General features: G+C 35.8%; 1 protein-coding gene across 2 annotated transcripts in view; it reads right to left on the bottom strand.

Moving 5' to 3' along the window:
• Positions 1 to 1,879: 1,879 nt before the first annotated feature.
• LOC127878168 (proteasome maturation protein-like) overlaps positions 1,880 to 17,458 on the bottom strand; it is a 31,015-nt gene continuing 15,436 nt past the window's right edge. For both annotated transcript variants that reach the window (XM_052424639.1, XM_052424638.1), the window contains exons 3-6: positions 15,554 to 15,614; positions 14,534 to 14,635; positions 6,902 to 6,995; positions 1,880 to 2,407 (exon numbers count right to left, since the gene is read on the bottom strand). In XM_052424639.1, coding sequence (XP_052280599.1) covers positions 2,340 to 2,407; positions 6,902 to 6,995; positions 14,534 to 14,635; positions 15,554 to 15,614 — 325 coding nt within the window. In that variant the 3' untranslated portion in view covers positions 1,880 to 2,339. The remainder of the gene's footprint in view (positions 2,408 to 6,901; positions 6,996 to 14,533; positions 14,636 to 15,553; positions 15,615 to 17,458) is intronic.

Here is a 17,458-nt window from a genome sequence, read left to right as displayed (position 1 = left end):
TGTATAAGTAGAGCTTCCTATTCTTGTCAAAGGTTATGGAATGCTGATTTCTATTCAGAGCCATGTAAGTGCAGTTAATGTTGCCAAGTATTTGAGTTTATTTCTTGTTAGCAAATTAAATTCCATCAAGATTTTTAAAAACCTGTTTTCACTTCGCGTACTGAGGATGAAAATGCAACTGTATTCATTTGTGGTGAATTCCTTTATAACGGGGTATTTGCCATTTGTTTCTCTATCCCTGTTAACTATGCTGCCACTATTGTCATTTTTGCTTGTTTTTTCTTTTGCAGTCTCAATATGGTCAGCAATTTTGCAGTGTTCAATTATTGAAACCTGCATGGGATCTGTAATTGCAATGATCTAATTCCCAGCTATTATGACCATATGGTTGTTTTTTTAGTTGGCCCGCTTGCAGAAAGCCTGATATAGCGAAATAGCAGTCACAATGGTCATATGTGGGTGCATCGGAGCTTGTATGGACTGAAACTTTGTCATTAATTGTGCAATTGTAAAAAAAAAAGAGTTATAATGAATGTTCACCATTGCAAGACGACATGTAACCAACAATCTCCAAGGTCAATGTAATGTTAAATTTGATTATAAAACACCTTGTCAAGAAGTGACTTCATCATTCATTATGCAATTTTGAGATGTTTCACAATAGTTTTCTAAGTGGTGATGGTGTGTAATAGGAAATATCATTATCCCTAGCTCACAGGTTAAGATCATAATTTGAGGTCAAAGGTTAGGTATACACTACAGGTCAAATGAAATATTTTAGCAAAGAACAGTAAGTAGTTCCTTAATTGTAACTTCATTATTCATCAAGCAGTAAAAAAAATACCAACAAGATGTGTTTGTGAAACACAATGTCCCCCTTTATGACGTTTGACCTTGAAGGATGACCTTGACCTTGTGAAGGATGACCTTGACCTTTCACCACTCAAAATGTGCAGCACATGAAATACACATGCATGCCAAATATCAAGTTGCTATCTTCAATATTGCAAAAGTATTCATAAAATAAGCGATTTGGGCCACATATATTTGACCTCTGACCTTGAAGGATGACCTTGACCTTTCACCACTCAAAATGTGCAGCTCCATAGTTGCACATGCATGCCAAATATCAAGTTGCTATCTTCAATATTGCAAAAGTATTTATAAATAAGCGATTTGGGCCACATATATTTGACCTCTGACCTTGAAGGATGACCTTGACCTTTCACCACTCAAAATGTGCAGCTCCATGAGATACACATGCATGCCAAATATCAAGTTGCTATCTTCAATATTGCAAAAGTATTCATAAAATGAGCGATTTTGGCCACATATATTTGACCTCTGACCTTGACCTTGCACCACTCAAAATGTGCAGCTTCATGAGATACACATGCATGCCAAATATGAAGTTGCTATCTTCAATATAGCAAAAGTTATTGCAAAATGTTAAAGTTGGCGCAAACAAACCAACAGACCAACAGACAGGGCAAAAACAATATGTCCCCCACTACTATAGCGGGGAACATAAAAATGTTCACCTTGTTGATAGGGCAGCATAGCTCAGGACCAGCCTTCACATCTGGCTAACAAGTTCATTTTTGATATGGGTCATACATTTTTGAAGTTTAACTTAACTCCCTAAAGCCATTCCTGAAAAAAATAGCTGACAAAGAGGTTTTAATCTAGCATAGGACTTGTGGAATAGCTTCCTTTCTCTTCGAAAAATTAAAAAGATAACGCAGTTTCCTCCCATCTTCAAGTATTTTGTAACATCTGCACAACAGACTTCAATGCAAATAAAGTCATTATCAGACACGGACAGCACAATGTATTTACACCTAAAACGTGCAACATTTCACCAAAACAAAAACCCAACTAAATTTAGGATTTATTTCATGACATAAATAAACAGAGCAACATGTTTTGTGTAATGATCTTTAAGAATTCACCATAGATGCAGTAGCTCACGTAGCGACCAGGTGCAGTACTACATACATAATCTAGCAAAAACAACAGATAAAAGTGAAAACTGACAGCAATTAACAGCTTATGGGAACAAGAACTGCATGCCTAACATAGTATACTAATTATGAGGAAAATTGAGTGTCTTAAAGTTTTCAGGTGAAGTTATTGATAATTTTTAATACACAATTGCTATGAATCACTTAAAGAATCTTTCTTTTTGAAACCCTGTACACTTTTTACGTATATTTTCACCTATATACAGAATGTGAACATTTATAATCCTATATCATTGTCTATGATTTCTGATAGGCTAGCTGTTCTTGTTTGTAATTGTGGACGATGCTAGATGACGTCTTGGCTCAGTGATTTATTCAGAGAATGTTGAGGCGTTTCTCCATCTGTATGTGGGGCTGGGAACTCAGAGGGACCTCGTCTGGGTCTGAAATTACAGCGATGGGCATAAAACATGTGAGCAGTGCTCTGTGAAAAGGGGGTTTAATGCATGTGCATAAAGTATGGTCCCAGATTAGCCTGTGCAGTCCTCACAGGCTTATTAGGGATGACACTTTTTGCTTGAATTGGATTTTTTTTTAAGAAGAGACTTTCTTGAAACAAACAAGAAACCGTCGGAGACGGGTGATGCTCCCCAAAGGTTTTTTTTTGTCACAATATTGCACTATATATTCAGATAAAAGGAAACGTCTTGAGGGGCATAACTTTGGACAAAATAAAACGATGGATTGTTAAGCAACTTAAAAATTTCAAAGGGCCATAACTCTCTAAATAAATCATCTAACCAGAACCCACAAATAACATGTGCATCTCCTCAAGGTAGTTAAGCTTCCCATAAAGCTTCATTGAATTCCAGTCAGTAGTTGGGGAGAAATAGCCTGGACAAGAGTTGCACTATATGTACAGTTTATAGAAAATTTCAAAGGGCCTTAACTCTGTGAAAAATCATCCGACCATAACCGGCTGATAATATGCACATCTCCTGTTGGTAGTGAAGCTTCCCATAAAGTTTCATTGAATTCCCATGAAGAGTTGCTGAGAAATAGCTCGGACAAGAATTGCACTATATGTACAGTTAATGGAAAATTTCAAAGGGTCATTACTCAGTGAAAAATCATCCGACCAGAACCGGATGATAATATGCACATCTCTTGGTATTGAAGCTTTCCATAAAGTTTAATTGAATTCCGGTCATTAATTGCTGAGAAATAGCCCGGACAAAAATTGTGCACGGACGGACGGACACACGCACGGACAGACAAAGCGGCGACTATATGCTCCCCCAAAAAATTTTGGGGGAGCATAATAATGTCATAATAGCGGAAAGTGTCATCCGTTATTAGCCTGTGCGGACTGCACTTTAAGCACATGCATTACACCCCCTTTTCACAGATAATGGCCCATATGTTACAAAGGGACATAGTTTGTGCATAAAGCAATATATTTTTTACCTGCAACAAATACTCTTGCCCTGTTCCTCACCTTTCGAAACAGTATGTCCTCCAGTTTACAAGATGCACAATTGTTTTCTTAGTACTCAATGTTTATGTAGTTGATCACCATTTTTATTGATATCATAATGCACATTTCTCATTATTTCAAAATACTTTTGGTCAACTTTTTTCAATATTTTTCCTAATTTTTAAATTAAATCAGAAGTTTGATGCATCATTTGAATTTCGGCTATTTTGACCCATTATTCCGGTCTCATTGCAAGTTTTTATGTGTATTTATCAAATGAAAGTTTATAGTGCTTTTCTGCAAGTTACAGAAAAAAAGTATATTTTTACACCTTTTATTTCAGTAGTAACTATTAATTATTCTCACCTCTTTATTTCAAAAGTTTGTTTATTTATTTGGGTAGTTAGTACTAAGCCCTCCACAGAAATAACTGGTTTATTTCTTGTTGGCTGCCATTTCCCTCCAGACCCCCTATTTGTTGTGAATTTATTACTAAAATATCTATCAAAACTGCATGAACAAGAGCTGTCACCATAGGATGACTTATGCCCCCTATAAACGCTTGATAGAAGTAACATGTGTATGAGCTTTTTTTGAAACCTAAACACAGATTTCAAAACCTAAACGCAGACCCTAAGTTCAAGGTCAAGGTCAAAGGGGTCAAAATTTGTAAGCGAATGGAAAGACCTTGTCCGTATACACATGCATACCAAATATGAAGGTTATATCTCAAGGGACATAGAAGTTATGAGCATTTTTCAAATCCTAAACGCAGATTTTGAAACCTAAACGCGGACCATAAGTTCAAGGTCAAGGTCACAGGGGTAAAAAAATTTGTGCGTATGAAAAGGCCTTGTCCATATACACATGCATACCAAATATGAAGGTTATATCTCAAGGGACAAAGAAGTAATGAGCATTTTCGAAACCTAAACGCAGATTTCGAAAACTAAACGCGGACCTTAAGTTCAAGGTCAAGGCCACAGGGGTAAAAATTTGTGTGCGGGAAGCTCGTTGTCCATATGCACATGCATACCAAATATGAAGGTTATATCTCAAGGGACATAGAAGTTATGAGCATTTTTCGAAACCTAAACGCAAAGTGTGACGGAAAGACAGACAGACGGATAGACAGACAGACAGTCCGATCACTATATGCCACCTTTTCTTCGAAAAGGGGGCATAAAAAGAAGCTACATGGTTTTTGAATGTTTATAACTCTTTACTTGTGTCAGTTCATATAGGAACTTTTTAGGAGATGAATATAAATTAGGTCAACTGAAATTTTCCTTAGTTATTTTTACATTTTATCTGTTTACAAATTATTGTTATTGCTATGTTTTTGTGTATATTTACTGTTTTCCTTAGAAGTGAAATTCATCATCTTTGAATCAATGCAATCCTCGATCTTTTTTTTGCAAAATGGTTGCAGTTTTTGTTAAAGCCAATTAAAATTGTGAACCATGCACATTCAGTTAATATTTTGTGAATGTTTTACAAAATATACATACAACTTTAAAAAATAAATCAATATTTTGGGGTAACTTTTAAATTTGTTGGCCGTATTTTCAAAACTATGGCTCTAGCTCTCTTCATATAACAACCAACCTACTTCTTAGTTATGTAGAATAAATGTGTTATTTCAGGGCCCTGCTTTAATTTAGGTGTTCCATTCATTCAAGCATAGCAAGGAATTTAGCTTACTTTGTTTATGTGAACAAGTTCAACCCTATAACATTTAAATTAAAAAATAGTAATCAAATAAATAATGTTTTATTAAACACACAGTGTCTATATACATTTAAAATGCCAAATCAAATTATCTTGCATTAAAGGTCAGTTACAAATTATTATATATACATACATTTACAATCTCTAAAACTTCAATGTTTTTAAGATAATGTAGGAAATGTTATAAAATAATTTTTAAATTTTAGTTTTTACATGGTTCTGGCATGTTTGAAATAATGATGTTTTGACAGTATAATATGCATGGGATTGTTAGCATTCAACCTACATGTATTACTTTATTAAAGGAAGAATACCAATTTAATCTATGACATGCAATTTCTAAATATAACAGCATGATATAAAGAAGCATCATTTTTATGAAGATGTGCCAAATTCCAGCTTCATATGTCTCGTAACTACACAGAGGGGTATGCAGAGTACATGTTAGATCAGGGTTTTTTAATGCCAGTATCTTCTTTTTTTTAATCACTATATTTTAGTTAAGTTATTTAAACTTCACGCAACTTAATACTTTATTTTACAGAAACTGGTAACACTTCTTAATTATTGTACCCATCTGCATAAGTTTTACTTAAGTAGAGAAAAAACTATAAACAGAGTAATTAACCTTGTAACTTCTTCATTTACTCAAATGCTTTCAAGTCATTCAATCATTTCAAGGTTGAAGCCCTCCAAGGTGAATGAAAACGCATTTTCTCAACAGAAATACTGCAAAGTGAACAAATAACTTCAGTATTTTAGAAATGTTTTATTGCAAACAACAGCAAAGTCTTCCAGAAAGCTACTTGATTTGGTTGCAGCGTTGGTCGATATTTGACTCCAGTCTGCCCTAGCCCAAGTTCCCATACTTGAAACAGTTCTGCTAATAATATTACTATGTTAAAATTAGTATAATTGAGGAAGCACTGTTAAGTAGTGTTCAGGACCTCTATAAATGAAACTGTAGACAAAAAGAGCTCTCTATAATAAGGTCAAGTCATTAGTGCCTTTTTGAAACATGGACCACTCAAATATTAAAGTCAACCACTACAATGTTCCCATGAATTTTTTAATATCCCAGCTTACTGCAGTTCTATTCATACACGAAAACGTGGCTTTTTAAAATTTAACACACACAAGTTGCTTGTTTGTAACATTGTGATATTTGATGAAGTTCATAATTCCAGCAATCTATAATTTCACACAAAAACAAGATTTGCATTGTCAAACACCAGTTCTTTCCATTACAAATAGTATATGAAAAACATTGTTAGGACCTCTTTTTGAAAGATACATAATAATCTTCAAAATTCGATGAACATGGTCTACTCAAAATGAGTTACACAATCCGATAAGCCCCTGCAATAGTTGATCAGTATATATATGAAACGTGTCAAACGAAAATGGGTGTCATGCCATATGCAGTATCTACAGTCAGGTACGGAGCTACCAAATACGCAATTAAATCTCTGCTAGGTTTTGCGGTCTTGTTAGTGGACAGCGAAACTCCTGACTAGACTGCAAAGATGGCATTAGACCCATTTTTGCATGATACCCGTCATTTTAAACACACATGAATCTTCTTGCTTAGGTTTGAACATGATCTCAAGAAATACTGAAGTGTATACCTATGCTAATTACTAAGACCTAAATCCAACATGACTTCATGCATGATGGGATACAGAGACCAATAGACTGAATGCATGAGGATACAATGAAGCTGTGTTACCATTGAAGATGTCCTCAAAGTCAAGCATCATGTCCCTGCCAGTGAGACTCTCCTCCAGCACATGAGAGCTCCCCAGGCCAGGCAGGCGACGCATCTGAAACGGTCACACATGGAACTTTATCGTTTTGGAATTTTATATACTGTCTTTATCCTAATAAACGCTCTCGCCCTAATAAACGCGCCCCAATTGTATAATAAAATGAAGGAGTGATCAAAATAATAGCGACCCCATTGCTCTGCTGCTTAGGGGTAAAGTAATTGCATTTTATTGACAAAAAAATCTTTTTTTATCAACAATGTAATTTGCAAGAACCTTATAGAAATAAAACTTTAATAATTATAATAATAACATATGTATTTGGAACATATTGATGTTAGGATTAAACTCCAATATGGCAGGCGATTTTATTATTGTATCAGTGTTTTCAGTTATAAATGTCAAATTCATGTTACAATATTTTTTTTGACAATGCGCGTTTAAGATACGGATCTACCTCTACGCAGGTTATTCAATATGCCGTACGCTGGGCCAAAGCACAGGGCTTACATTTTATACATACTGGGTAGATTGCTATGTCATTTCGTTTAGACACAATGCAGGGCTAAACTTAGTAAAAATTTAATTTCGGATCCATTAATTGTGTTGCTATAGTTGTTGACATTAGGGACATTCCTCTGCCGCTCCTAAGTTCAAATATTAGTGACGCCCCTGGATGTGCGTTATATGTGTGAACACAATCCTTATTATCTGCATATCTTCTCCTGATTTATTTTATTGCTAGACCCAATTCAACCAGAAAATGTTTTGGTCTGGTGTATAAGGTAACTAACGTAACCATAAACCTTCACTAATGAACACTGTTGCTATCTCGGCCACGGATACTGTTACAGTTCTCACTAAGGTCATATTGACAATGGCCCTTTCATCTCCATGATAATAGGTTGTAGTATTCTGGTGAAACTAATTATGATATGTTTACGATTGCTTAATGAACTTGGAACTTTTCGCAAATACCGGTAAACACATTTTAGGTGTTGGCTCATATTATACCTAAAGGGGGGTGAAATAAACGCGCCCCCTTTATGATTGTATCACGCCCGGGCGCGTTTATTAGGATAAAGACGGTACGTAATTTTTGCAACAATTATTGTACCACATACTAATTAAAATATAATGTAAATCGCACATTTAGTTGGACATATGGGATTTTAAATTGCTATGCGCACCCTTTGCTTACATCATTTTAACAAGATGGCGGACAAAACATAAAAGAAATTGTGACTCTGTAAAAATGACAAATAACAATCGATTAAACGATGGAAATCATACCGTATACGTGCGCTTATAAGACGCATTTTTAAGACTTAATTTAATAAGTTACAGTTGGGGTCGCGTCTTATAAGCGAGATACTGGTGAAAACAATTTTTTTTTTTTAAATATCGAGTTTACTGGGCTTATGCTAGCCAAGTTGGACACTTGTCAGTTGTTTTGAATCATCGCGGCAGCCATTTGCATTTTCTCTAAAGTCTGTATTGGCCCGTACTGTGTATCGGAACGCTATGTTCAGGTACCGATTTATTTGTAATAAAATCTATTGTTACTGATTTTGTTGTCTATTATTTTTTAATTTGAATTTTGTTATTTTTGGGGCGTAAGACGTTATATTGTCCGTGATTATTCTTGAAAAGTTTTTATCACCTGATTGTCTGCGCGCGACGTCGTTAAATGCCATATAAATTGGCCATTATAGTATACGTGTGTACGCGGCAACACGATGCCAACATGCTTAAAACAACAGTAAAATCAATTCTCAGTTTGAAACTGTCAATTTTTTAATAAACACGCTGCCGATTACAAATGCTATTTGACAAATTTGTATCACCTGATCGTCTTAGTTCCACGTCGTTAATTTTCAATTAAGACATTATTGGCAATTAGGGTATCCCCTGACCCATTTTTCGGCCATTTTCCGGCCGATGAATACGGCAAAATTTGACCGCGTCTTACACGCGGGTCAGTCTCAAATCCACCCATTATAAAGTCCGAAGTCGGGGTGCGTCTTATAAGCGAGGGCATCTTATAAGCGCACGTATACGGTACAGTTAGTATGGATTAATGAAATGCCTGTGATAATAACGATGCATAAAACTCTTTAGATACAGACAACATATTTATTAGTAACCTACACAATGGATGTACATTTAAACGACAGTCAATATCAACAGAATCTATGTTAGTTCATTACGTTACAACGTAGAAAAGCTTATTAACAGCTGCTGAAACAGACTTGTGTTTGTACCACTTGCACCTGATGGCCCTTATTCACAACACCGTAAACAATACACCATGTATGGACAAGATGTCTTGAATATTCAAGGCGCGTTGGCACGAAGTGCTCCAGAAAGTTTTCCTGCCATTTGTTGCATGAGCATGCCCCAAATCGTCTCGAACATTCGACGCGAGTCTACAAGAAGAGCATGAGGACATTTTTCCGCCGTTTCTACATCAGCATTCTTTTTTTTTCTTGTTAAGTTTATCATTTTAACAGGTTTACTCTTATTGAAGAAATGTGGGTTCGATATTAAATTGCATTGGTTACAAAATATTACGGCATGTAAGTAGACAAAGTGTAACCCAATGGTTCGACAAGGACGAGAACAGTTTTAATATGACGTCATTCCTTGAATTGGATATGGACTTAATGTAACTTCATGATATATTTACTACTTTCAGTTTGGAAATGCAATGGCACTGATGCTTTTAAAAAGGACATAGGGGAACCATTTAAACAGTAACGTTTCGTTTATTTCATTTCATTTAAACGTTAAGAAAAATCTGTAAACGTGATACCCTTAGTTAGTGGTTCTGTGTATCATCAGATTCATATGCATATATTGCTTTATTATGTTTGTCATGCTGTATGGTTTACTGAAAAAGCATGGAACTTAAATGGAAGGCATAGCAAGGTAAATCTATTAATATTAATTAAAGTAAGTGAAATACATCAATTACAGTACCACTTACGTATGCTTGTTTATATTTTTATGTTTTTTCCCACTACTGCCACTGATGCGATTAGATGTTCCTCATTAAACGAAGTTTTCACGGAACGTTGTGCCCTTTTTTGCCTAAACTGCGCTTTAAAATTCCCTATTTGAATGTACTTCTCCCTGCCCCTTTGCCCTCCTGAGAAAAACAGTAATTCATGCTACACACTGCCTCTTCATGGTGGTCTAAAGTGGTTCATTATTTTAAAATTGCATGAATGACAAAGTTGTAATCCTGAAAGAGTTTTAGGGATCCATGACCACTTTGTGTGACCTTTAATTTGAAATAGGGAGAAGAGCGTTAAACAAGACACATCATCTTTTGATGATTTAACATTGTGGCATGTCATTCCAAAATTCATAGATATATGTCAAAGATGTGGTTGGGACAGGAGTTTTTAAGCTGCTTATGGCCAAATTTTACCTTTGACCTCTAAGCGTGCCCCTGACCTTTGAGGTAGGGAGACAAGGGTAACACCAAACACATCGTCTTATGATGGTTTACATTGTGCCAAGTAAGCATAGAAGGGAGTTAACCCATTTATGCCGAGTGGACTCTCCCATCCTTCTAAATTGGATCAATTCATTTCCAAAATTAGGTATGTCTGGTACATTTATTTCTATATTTAGAAAATTTCTTAAAGAAATTATTTTAAGCAAACAGCGCAGACCCTGATGAGATGTCGCATCATGCGGGTCTCATCTGGGTCTACGCTGTTTGCCAAGGCCTTTTTTCTAGACGCTAGGCATAAATGGGTTTAACGCCAGATTTCAGCTTATGCTTGTTCACATGTGTGCCAAATCATTTTAAAATCAATCAATACATGGCAAAGTTATGACAGAGAAGACTTTTGGGAAGGATATCCGCACCCTTGTACAGGCGGACAGTGCACTGCTATTTTCAAAGATGGGCCTAAAGCTTTTATATTGGAAATACAGGTAATTTCAAAAGGTTTTCAGAATCACATATTTTTGCAAATACACACATTATCTGTATCTATTTCAAGTATAATGTGATAGTTTTAATGTATTTGCATATCCATCAGATATTGTAAGAGAAATAATGAGGACAAAATCTATTGTGATGTATTGCATTGCAGATGAAATACTTCAAAGCACTTGACGCAACTATCTACAACCAATTGAAATTCCTCACATACTGTAGTGTAGCCACAAACAGGTTGTGGTAGATTTGTGATGCTTATTAGAACAAAATTACAAAATGTGCCTGCCAGCTCATGGAAATATATGATGCTTTAAGCATTTGGTGGCTTAGAACTTTGTGCTCGCATGTAACAGCCATACTGCTTTAATTGCAATACTCGATACAAAGACTCAAATATTTCATCAGAGCATAGCTTAATTCTAAAATGTGCAATGTTGTGCAGTTAATTGCAATGGTATATAGTTAATATATTGCAACTATCTTTCTTGCTGTCATATGGAAGCAAAACAGTGAAGATCATGGAGTGTGAAGATGTAGGGAGAGGCAAACAGAAATAGGGATTTTCCCTTTAAATTAAAGATTTTCACCATTGAATTTATACTTTCAAGCATCATTCCAACTACATATGTGTACCAACAATAATTGTATGAAGATAACATCATTATTTTTAGGCTATCAGAGTTTTTAAAATTAACATTTATTAGCATCGTCTTTAGGTATCCGGAGGTAATCCTTAAATCATGAACAGCAAACTTCCCACTGCATCATGTGAAAATGGGTATTATGCCAGCAAAGCTCCAGCCAAGCAAGCCAATACGACCAGTCTGGTCAGGAGCTACCATGTCCTCTATAAAGTCTTGAAAAGTTTTGTGGTCTCATAAGTGGCCAGGATAGCTACTGACCAGACTGCAAAAATGTACAGGCTTTTCTAGAGCTACACCTGCCGCGTATGGCATAAGACCCTTTTTTTGCATGATACTGTTCTAAATTGAACATATGGCAAAGAACATTTTAGCTAATCTGAAGCAATGCTGGCCTCATATGACATAAGACCCATTTTTGCATGATGCTGCTCATAAGCAGGTGAATTATTAGGGTGCCTAGCACTGGTAAGGTCCCAGTTCAATCCTCACAAAGGGAGCATTAAATAGATTTTTCAAATGGGAGGTACTCTATCGTCTTAGGAAACTGCCACAAAAGTGACTTTATACGCCTAAAGCTTTTAATTCAAATAAATAGGCAACACACAATTTTGTAGACCTTGCCTGCAATATGAATTGGCTTTGCGATTGTTGCAGTAAATTCATTACAGATGGCGCTAAGAAATCAGAATAAGTAACGGCAGTATTAAATTTTGGCAAATACTCCTGTTATTTATAAATATTCCTTCCAAGAGAGCGAAAATTAGCATCATTGAAAAAAACTTTGAGTTACCCAATAAGAACAAGTGTTCCGCTGTCAGAGATATATGCCTCTCCAAACAGGGCTCTGAACGCATGACCCGAATTTCAATAGGGGTAATCTACTGCCCAAGGCAACTGTGCATGTGAAGTATCAAGCCCATCTGTCAATGCGTTGATGAGTTATTGATCAGAAACAATTTTCACACTTATTGTGACAGTGACCTTGACCTTTGAGCAAGTGACCCCAATTTGTATAGGGGTCATCTACTGTCCAAGGCCAAAGCAATTGGAAAGTATCAAGCCAATGAGTTGATTCGAGTTATTGATCAGAAAAGCTTTTCCCGCTTATTGTGCCAGTGACCATAACCTTTGACCTAGCCACCCCAATTTCAATAAGGGTCATCTACTGTCCAAGGCCAATGCACAACATGTGAAGTATCAAGCCAATCACTAAATTCGTTGACGAGTTATTGATCGGAATCTATTTTCACACTTAGCGTGATAGTGACCTTGACCTTTGATATAGTGACCCCAATTTCAATAGAGGTAATGTAATGTCAAAGGCCAATGCACATGTGAAGTATCAAGCCAACGGTCAATTCGTTGACCAGTTATTGATCGGAAACGAACTGGTCTACCGACATTTAGACTGGTCTACCGACATTCAGACTGGTCAACCGACAGACAGCCAGCAAAACAATATACCCCTTCTTCTTCAAAGAGGGGCAAACTGGATAACTAGTATTTCATGGCTCCAGTGCTCCAGCTAGCAATAAATAGAGGGGCGCTGCGCCCCTCTAAAATTTGCCCACTTAAAAAGCGCCACTCTATTTTTCTGTCAAATGCCCTTTTAATCTCTAAATTCCTGCTTTCAGGCCGTATAAATTGCCAGAAACATCGACATGAATACACAGATAACACCCTTACATGACTGCCTGGGGTGTATTAAGTCAACACATTGTGAACAAGCAAGCCCCAAGGCCATGGTTTGTTATCAGATCACTAATAAGCCTTTTGTTGCAGACAATAGTAACATGCTGTGAAAGATTATCTCTGAGGTCACGCTTGGTTAGGCACAATCACACTGGAATGAAATCAAACTCAGCACTATTGATTTTTTTAAACTTCTGAATTCTTTGGCTATATTTTCTTTATTTACAAAAATAGTGGTTTTTAATTCAAAATACCTATTAACATTTGAAAATTAATCATCATTTTTTAATGCGAATATGCGGTTAATTTTTAGTCCGAAATTACGGCATGGAAAATATATTTGTGATTAGATTTTATTTCTGAACTTTAAAACACTGTCTGTCCTCAATCATGATGAATTTTAACATGAATAGGGGCAGACAGTTGTTATTTCAACAAATAAAGAACTTGTTTGGAAGGAGGATTTATCACTCTGCAAGTAAAATGTAATGTTGATATTGTCATATATTTTCAGGACCTAACAAAACTATCAACGTTGTTGACATTAGTTGAAATAATGTGTTGTGAAATAAATATATCCTATTATAAACAATAACAATGTTTCATTTTAATCCCTAGACTGGATGCTATTTCATGGAGACATTGATCATTGTTTAGACTTTAAATTTGTCAATATAGATTTTTGTTTTGATTAATATTATTGTGGACAAACATTGGCTCAAAGTTATTTAAAGCAACAAATTTAAGTAGTGACAGTCACAACGTTTTTTTGACCCAGTGAAACCCCTGAATTTATTTTATGCTTTCTTTATTTCATTTTCTTCTAAAAGGCCACTGATGCTGAAACTAGAACCTGAAAGATTAACATGCAGTTCAATGATGATAGGTGATACAAAAAACATCAAAATTCCCCCCCCACACACACACACCGGAAAGAAATATGATATCTACATATCTCTAATGCGTGAAGTCGGATGCTAGCCCAAGTCGGTTAGGATATTGGCTACTAAGTTGTTTTCCTTAGCGCCAATGTAGATAGTAATATATTTATTGTAATTTCATTACACAAAATGAGGAACAGCATACAATTGGTGAAGTCATCCAATGCACTAATGTTTACAATTAATAAGTATATAGTATAACCAAAGTATATACTTAAGTATATTTATAACCAAATGCCCTATTTTCCAAAATTATGCGTTAAATGTGCCCTTTTTGGCAAAGCTCCCCTCTATTTTAAAAAGCTGGCTGGAGCACTGGGCTATATGGCAACTTGTAGCGCTAACAGCCCTTTCAATTACCTTTTGGGTGATGTTCAGTTCCATCTGCAGCTTGAGGGGGGCATGAAGCCCCTGCAGGTTCCGCAGCATGGCAAAGTCCATCATCTTCTTGTTCTCGTGCCACTGCAGGAACAATCTTAACATGTAGCGCATGTAATTAACAGTTAAATGATAACTTATGTACATAAAACATCTACTTCTCTAATGTGTTACACCACGCACCATGAAATGTATCAAATTGTCAAACATGTCTGACACAACTTGAAAGTGTCTGACTGATCCAAACTACATGACATTTTGTTTAAAACATAAGTCTGAAGGCTGTCAAGACAAAATGACCATCTTAATGAGAAAATGGGTCTTATGCCCTTTGCAGAAGGGGTAGCTTCCGGCAAGGTAGCTCAAAGTCAGGGTAGCTCACGACCAGGCTGCACTATCATGCAGTCCAGCAAGTAGCTACACTGTCCACTGTAAATTCACTCAAGGTTTTAATGTCTCATTACTGGAAAGGGTAACTCCTGACTAGACAGCGGGAAAGCCCAGACTGGGCTAGAGCTCTATTGACTGCATATGGCATAAGACCAATTTTTGCTTGATGCAGTTCCTATGCTAAATGGTAAATGCTAATGCTTTGAAATAAATATTGAGCAAATAATTACAATAATATATTCAGTGTAAAGAACATGAAGTGTCTACTGTAAGGTATGTGATGATAAACAGAATTAATTGTAAAATATTCCTGAACATCTTGTTCTTTGTAGATGAATATAATGATGTTTTCTTGCTATACAATACTATACTGGTATGAACCAGATTCTTAAGTAATTGACTAATTGCAAGATACAACAAAACAGACATAAACATGTTATAATCGCAACAGTTGCATCACTTCCAATTCACATCCTGCAGAAAATCTAACTTTTAAGAGGTAGTACCAGTATAATTAATATTCCAGTTCCTACCTGGACAAAGATAGAAAACACAGGTTAAAGCTCTTGAGACAGGATTTTGCTTAATTATTTCATGATAAGAATATCTTACATGTTTCTCAGAATGCTGCAGGGGATGTGCAGGAGTGTTGCCGCTTCTAACGTTCTGGAACCTGCAATTCAACCACATGCCAATTACCAACTCACAAACCTACCTGAGATGTCAAAGATAAAAATAAATCAATGTAATTTACTTCATAAAAGAATTATATTCCAATTAAAACAACAAACCTTGCACCTAAAAGAGCTCATAAACTTAAAAGAAAAACTAGAATTCCAGTTATCAGACATTTTACTAATATTTTGAACTGAACATGGTAAAAAAAGGCTTTGGTGGCTCTGAAACGCTCACCTGAGTTCAATTTACACCAACTGTCAATGAATTAACCTGGTGATATAGTCATTGATCCCACTTAAACCAAATTTAAAGATGGTTGTGATAGACAAATATTGTTACCAATTTCCATTAGGAAATGTAGCCTCTAGAGTGGTAAGGTTTTTCTAAGATCCGACCAAGTGAATTAAGTTTTAGGACACACATGACCCAGATTTGAACTAGGCCTAGATTAATCCAGATTAATTAATGAACAAGGCTTCTATAGTGCTACCAATATCACTTTATAACACTTGACCTTACTACCTGGTTTTAAGATGCAGGTTACCTTGATTCCACCTCGGCCTAAATATTGTCAAGATATGCATTCTGAATACCAGTAAGCATCAAGATGGAGTCATAAATGACAACTACAGTGGCACCATGTTATTTTTACTAGATTCAACCTGGTGACCTAGTTTTTGTATGCACATAATCCAGACTTGATCATTGGTTAGATATTGTCAACATAAACAATTTGACCAAGTTTCATCAAGATTGAATCATAGAGGTGGCCTCTAGAGGGGTAACAAGGTTTTCATAAAATTTGACCTCATGGCATTGTTTTTTTTACCCTTCTTATCTATATTTAAACTGGGCCTAGATATTGCCAACATTTGACAAAGTTTAATTGCAATGGAGTCATAAATGAGGCTTAAAGAGTGACAACAAGTTTGTTTTTTTGACTAAGTGACCTAGTTTTTGGACCCCCTAAGTGACCAACATTTGGTTTTGTACTATATATTGTTAAGATTGTTTACATACACATCCTGATCAAGGTTTATAATTGGATTACCTCTACAGAGGTAATGAGCTTAAAGTTAACAGCACGAAAGAGTTTTTACACCATTTTGGGTATTTGGCATGGGGCCCTTGGGTTGAGAAAAATCGCATCATTTTGACTAAAATTGGAAAAATGAGTTTGTGTTTTTTTGCTTACAAATACTTTAAAATGATGATGATGTAATCTTTACTAAGATTGAGGAATAGAAATGAATAGAAAAACAAAAAATGTTGAAATTAAAAAAAAAGTCTGTAATCAGGAGAGGTAAAAATATGTAACAAATTATTTGAATATTTTGAAACCAATATGAGTTGATAGACACTAATTTTTGTTGATATGTGTGGGTCCACTCACCGAAAAATAAAAAAAAATAGCTAAAACTTTGTGCCTGAAGTTTTGTACTAAAAATATATCCAAGAAGTTGTGATGTCAGATTCAATAAAGAATCTAGTTTTGACATGTTGATAACTAGGATTTAAAAAGGGAACTCTCCAAAAACCAACAGTTGCTATAATTTATTTTTAGGTATAGAGAAGCCTTGCTCAACAAACATATTTGGAAGATAAAATGTGACTTGTTCTGAGGGAACTGGGCATAATGCATGTGCGTAAAGTGTCGTCCCAGATTAGCCTGTGCAGTTCGCACAGGCTAATCAGGGACGACACTTTCCGCCTAAACTTGATTTTCGGTAAGGAGGGACTTCCTTGACACTAAAAATACCATAAAAGTGGAAAGTGACGTCCCTGATTAGCCTGTGCGAACGGCACAGGCTAATCCGGGACAACACTTTACGCACATGC

The sequence above is a fragment of the Dreissena polymorpha genome, chromosome 4 (genome assembly GCF_020536995.1).
Source record: "Dreissena polymorpha isolate Duluth1 chromosome 4, UMN_Dpol_1.0, whole genome shotgun sequence".
NCBI lineage: Eukaryota > Metazoa > Mollusca > Bivalvia > Myida > Dreissenidae > Dreissena > Dreissena polymorpha.
This window is presented reverse-complemented; position numbering and strand designations above follow the sequence as displayed.